Genomic DNA, 6,495 nt, shown 5'->3' on the forward strand with positions numbered 1-6,495 from the left:
TTTTCGTTACAGAAATTTAAGTTCTATATAAATAGGTCAAAAATACGTGGTCCAATTTCATACTCTTTGTCGATGTTGTATATATACATACTTGTAGTATAAATATTATAACTATGTACCTACTATGCTTATAACATGAACTATCCAATAATTCATTCAATTCGTGTAATTATTCTGCATATCCGGCTTAACTGTTGACTGCAATCTTTGATGGGTATTTGTAACCATAAACGTAGGTACCCTACCTTTCTGGTGTTATTTTAGTTAAAAACCGATACAAGAAGGGGAACTGCCGAGCCACTTGATGCTAGTGTTCTTAATTCTGGCGTACTAGAGTGTAAAACTCTTTTCGTCATACAAATATAACGAGCAAGCTCGATTTACATCACATATCACATCACACATTACGAACAGGAGCAAGTGGCTCGACAATCTCATTTCCTAAATTTACGACTACGTCATCGAACGTGAGCTGGCATTTTTTAAACTTCTATTTGGTAAGAAATCGCATATTGGACTAAAAGTTATATTTACAAACCTATGATAAATTTTGGATGAAAGCATTAATTGCACACCCTCGTTTCGTGCTAAGTATGGAAAGGTGAGCGTATTCGTGAAAAAATAATATATTTAACTAACAATTTACAAAATAGTAAACACTATTTGCTTGAAAAAAAAAGTACTATTTCAACGTATGCGTTCTATTAGTTTACCTTTTAGTAGAGAATACTTTTTTCTCTGAATATCACCGCGCCAGACATTTGAATTACATTTAACAAAATTACACTTTGGTTGACGACGGGTAGTGATACATTTTAGCGCAAACATGTAATATATATTATGTTACTTTCATCATTTCCGCATAAACCAAACCAGAAACACGAATATAGGTACATATGACAACATATTTACAGTTTTTTTTTTTATATTTCCAAGTCCCATCAAAAACTATATCAAAATAAAAGAATCAAACAGCGCAAAACAAGGTCAATAGAAACAAACTAAAATTATTTTGTTTAAAGACTAAGTTTTGATTACTTTTATGGTGTTAAATTTTTTTCTTCGGTATTAAAGAACAATCAAGACTACGAAAATGACAACATACTCTTTTTGTCGAAAATTAAACAAAAATTATGTTAGAGTTACCCAAAATATAAAAACATTACTTTCGAACTAATTATAAAAAAAATATTTCATTTGTAAGAATGACCTAGTAGTAGTAGTAGTAGCACGAGACTACCGTGCAACACCGTATTTTGTAAAACAAGCGGCCCGATAAGCGCTTAAATGGGTAAACACTTTTTTCTACTCCCGTACTTTTATTTGTCATATAAAGGGTAGTGCACACATAGACATTTTTTTAATTTCATTTTTTTATGATCCTTTAACAGAAGTGTCTCAGATTATACTATTTAAAATAGGTAGATACCGTAGGTAGAAGTCAGTGGACTTATATACAAAAACTCTCACTTTGTTGCATTTTAAGATGAATTATTTAGATACATGTAAATTTTGAGTAAAAATACCGGGTGCCAGTTATACTTTTTAATTTTTAGGGTTCCGTACCTCAAAAGGAAAAAACGGAACCCTTATAGGATCACTCATGCGTCTGTCTGTCTGTCCGTCTGTCACAGCCTATTTTCTCCGAAACTACTGGACCAATTAAGTTGAAATTTGGTACACATATGTAAGTTTGCGACCCAAAGACGGACATGTAACGTAAACATATGAATTTTAAACATGGGGGCCACTTTTGGGGGGTAAATGAGAAAATTAAAAAATAAAGTTTTTCAAACTATATTTAGTTTTTGATCCGACCCCTACGGGTTTTTTAAAGACATTTCACTCACGTTTCACATAAAAAATATATTGTTTAAATTGTGTAATGTTTTTTTCTGTTTACGACTGCCAACATGGCATTCATTTTCTATTCAGCCATATAATTTAATAAGTTTTTTAATGAAATATCGTATTATTTTGCATTTTATTTATATAATAACAAAAAAATATTTACTTTACATCGTATAATAATATTTTTTGTACGTAATAAATGTTTAATGTGAAAACAAATAATTAAAAAAAAATAAACATCCAAACTGGTGTGGACGTATGGATTACGTTCAATGAGGTTGTCTATGCTGCTCAAAGAAAAATGTCATGGAATGATGACGTCGCGGTTTGGCTCGCTTCTGATTTATTTTTCAGTCAAAATGGCCGACTGGAGAAGATTGCACTTTTATGCTACCGAAAATAATAATAATCCTAATGTTTATAGTGAATTTGGACCATTTTTTTAAATATTAAATATATTAAACCGGGTCACTCACGTTTATAGTCCAATACGTGGAGTGTAGTCAAATACGTGCTCCGTCACCGCAGAGCCCCGGCTATCCCTGTTCCAGATTGTCCGAGTTTATACGTAGTATGAAGAACAGGGATAGCCGGGGCTCTGCGGTCACGGAGCACGTATTCGACTCACTATAGTCGTGTCGATAAAGTAACCGTACTTGCGAGAGAAAAATTCGTGATTCAGCTGAAAGTACGGGAGGCTATTGAAATAAGTCGTCATCCGAATTTTAACCGTGATTGTGGTTGGTCAGTGCCTCCAAGCTGGAAAACTGTGTTACGTACTAGTACGCCGTTGTTCAGTATGGACGATCCTTTAGCGAATGACGTAGTGAGTGCTTGTGTGCAACCCATCATTTGACAATAATGCCGAAAACGAGGGTAGTTTCTCGTCTCCCCTGCCGCCGCCGTCGCCCGCACCGAGTAGGTAATCGGTCGCGGAGAGCTACAGCCCGCAGTCTGGGTCGGGCCACCAAGGCGAGTCGATGATCGAGCAATCATCGACTTTATAAACGTGAGTGACCCGGTTTAATATATTTAATATGTCAGTGCCTCACGGAAGTTTTTTCATTTTTTGAAACTTATTAACATATAAGTTTCTTTGAAACCATAATTTCCATGATTCTTTGTTGCTGTCACCATGCCTATTGTGGTATAAAACCACCGACGTGCATGACAGCAGTGGCGCCTAGATAGTCCGTACTTGATTTACACGAAAATAATACCTAACGTGACCACATAGCAAAACTTTTTATTTAGAAATTTTGGGCGGCACCCCGCTTTAAGTCAAAATTTTGTATCCAAATTCTAATTGGTTCCCCTTCGTAAATCAATATATGGATCGAAAGGACCAACTCTGCAAAAGGAAATTCCATCATCATCATTTGCCGTATATAGCACTTTTTTGTCGTGTACAGATATATCAGAGCGGCCGAGGTGCTCAAAAATATCTGAACACGCACTCTGGCCCCTTGACAATAGAGGCGTGTTCAGATATTTGTGAGCACCTTGGCCGCTCCGATATATCTGATGGCGACTGTACAGACGTCACTTAGAGTTGACAGTTAAAATCTGCAAAACACATTTAACGTCAAACCGTAATGAAAAAAAGAAATCTATCTAATGCCGTTCTAGAAGTGCATCTCGCTAACGGCAGACAGAAAATAGAACCTTCGTAATAGGGTCTCAGTTCCCAGTCGACATCCTTCGGTACAGCTTACAATCTTACAGATAATGTATTCAACATGATTGATAATACCTACATAAGTGCAGACCGTACAGAAAATTCACTCCTTCACAAAAGTCAGATTTAGGTATAAAATAATACCTATACTCGCCGCCTGCAAGCAAAATTGAAACTTATAACCGCGCACGAACCGTGAACCTTCTTTGCGCGCCGCAGTTTTATGACCGAGCTGCGAGTGTCGGCACGGGGTTGTCACTTTACAAGTTTTTGTACCTATGTTGACAGCATTGCCAACATTAAGAATGAAATTAGTGATACTGTCTGTGGTACGCTCGCGGACCACGCATTGTTTGTAAGTTATCTGTGCTCCCTCTCTTTCTCTCAGCACGCATCAAGAGCGGTTGTATCAAAGATTGTAAAATGTGAAAGTTAATAAACGATGTAGAAAGTGAACCAAAACTATAATTTATAATACAGTCCATTAAACATAGGTACCCAATTCAACATGGTCCTATCTCACCGTGAATTTCAATCATCGTGACTACTCTCACCGACCCATCTACAACCTACAACTTGGTCGCGCGCAAAGAGTATTGTAATGTCGCGCGCCTGATGCACGAGCAGTCTAGACGCCGTGCTATCAGCAATTACGAGCGCCATTAATAAGTAAAGCAATCGCCGGTCTAGTGCACGTGCAGTATAAATAAACGCCGTGCTCCAAGCGGATCGGGATACGCAACGTGGTCGGCTGGTCGCAGATCTGGTGTACGAGCAGTTCCGAACGCCGTGCACGCAGTGACACCGCACGCCACGCAGACGTCTAGGATCAACGTTAACCGCCCACCAGCATATACTTCAGGCGAGTTCAACAATAATCAGCATTCGTCATAATCATCACTTCGAACATCGAGCTGAGCGGTAAGCCGCGAATTCGCGGGAGCAGAGCCGAGTGACGCCTTCGCGAACCTACGCGCGAAAGAGACGAAGCTATTACGCAGTGTGCAACTGCGCATGTGTAACAGGGACGAAACGTCGCCGGAGTTGAACACGGGAGCGGTGCGGTGCGTCCGCCATTTTGTATTGCGACACGAGTATTGACTTTAACTGTGCTGCGCATGCATTTATTTCATTTTATTGTGTATCAGCGTGAATTCTGTACTTTAGTTATAAAAATATTGCTGTGTATTTGAAACTATGAGCGTGGGCGATGCAGAAGTGTCGGTGCCGGACCTTGTGGCCGGGAGGGGCTACGTCAAAGGTAAAATGACAAGAATTTTCAATTCAGTTAGAGTGTCAGACTCAATTGAAATGTTAAAAAATCAAAAAAGTCGATTATTAGAAGCATTTAAAGCCTATGAAAATTACAATATAAATATATTGACGCTAGACTCCAGCGACGCAGAACCGATTGAAGAATATGAAACTAAATACTTAAATGTTTTATCAATGATTGATGGAGAAATCAACAGACGCGAAGCCTCCTCTCCCTCCGCAGGGCCCGAGTTGACGCAAACTGTTAAAATCCACCAACCAATTAAATTGCCACCAATCGACATACCATCTTTTAATGGTAAGTTTACAGATTTTGTACCGTTTATAAATTTGTTTAATTCTTTGATTGACAAAAACGATGCACTTGATAATGTTCAAAAACTGTATTACTTACGATCACACCTGAAGGGTGAACCGCTAGAATTAATAAAAAACCTGCCAATGGCTAGCAGTAGTTACAACGAAGCTACAACATTATTGTATAATAGGTATAACAATAAATTGAAAATTGTAAACGACCATATTTGTACATTGCTTGACTTAAAGCCATTGATGAGATCAACGTCAACCAGTCTAAGAGAGTTCATCTCATCTGTTAGACAACAGTTAGCGGCTCTAGCCAACTTAGAACCCTCTGTCAAATTTTGGGATGCTATAATATTATGTGTACTTTCTCGAAAATTAGATACATACACTGCCAGAGCTTACCACCTGGAGCGGGACACCAACACAGATCCAACTATATCCAGCTTCCTGGACTACCTGGAAAAGCGTGCGTTGGCCCTGGAAAATGCTGAGCCGGGGATGTCAGGTCAACTTCGCCCGTCTGCCACCAACAAGACTGTGCTGGTAGCAACCGAAAAAATACAACAGTGTGATCTATGTAAGTCTGCACATAAATTATTTAATTGCAAATCATTCCGATTGCTAACAGTTGATGAAAGAATTAAGTTTGTGAATTCCCAGAGCTTGTGCACAAAATGTTTAAATGCACACAAAGGAAGGTGTAGGTTCAACCTTAAGTGCGCACAATGTAAGCAGGCACACAATACACTGCTGCATTGCGATAATGTGCAACAACACCCTGTGCATACCACTATGCAAGCTCTGACTCTGGTCACTGACACAAGTTGTCAGACAGCTCCGGCGGTTTCATCTCCTGCTACATTAGCAGCAGGCAATATTACTAATAATGATGTGCTTCTTCCCACAGCAATAGTAAAGCTCCTAGGTAGGGATGGTAAGGAGGTGCATGTCAAGGCGCTGTTAGACCCATGTTCACAAATAAACTTTATTACAGAAAGAGCGCTGCAACTACTGAATCTCACACCCAACCTTACAAATATAAGCATAACTGGGATAAAAAATATGAAAAGTCAAGTTAAATACAGTATACCAGTAGAAATAAAGTCAAGAATGACTGAATACAGTGTATTAGCAAACTGTCAAGTCGTAGAGGAAATTACTTGTATGCTACCACAAAACAAATTTGAATTAAGTGATATTTATATTCCTCCCAACATACAGTTAGCAGATGAAACATTTAATGTCCCAAGTCAAATTGACTTGCTAATAGGTGCACAAATCGTGTTTCAGGCATTGATACTGACGGGTCCGGCATACCAGCCTTTGAGCCAACAGCGAACGACTGGCAGCCAGCAGAAGAGGGATGCAGAAACTCTGCAGCCTGA

At 38.8% G+C, this 6,495-nt stretch overlaps 1 protein-coding gene across 1 annotated transcript; it reads left to right on the top strand.

The window, feature by feature from the left end:
• Positions 1 to 4,726: 4,726 nt before the first annotated feature.
• LOC134755119 (uncharacterized) lies at positions 4,727 to 6,495 on the top strand. Its single transcript, XM_063691596.1, has 3 exons — positions 4,727 to 4,790; positions 4,980 to 5,687; positions 6,401 to 6,495. Exons 1-3 carry the CDS (start codon positions 4,727 to 4,729, stop codon positions 6,493 to 6,495), a joined length of 867 nt encoding a protein of 288 aa, XP_063547666.1.

Source organism: Cydia strobilella, chromosome Z, assembly GCF_947568885.1.
Source record: "Cydia strobilella chromosome Z, ilCydStro3.1, whole genome shotgun sequence".
Taxonomy (NCBI): domain Eukaryota; kingdom Metazoa; phylum Arthropoda; class Insecta; order Lepidoptera; family Tortricidae; genus Cydia; species Cydia strobilella.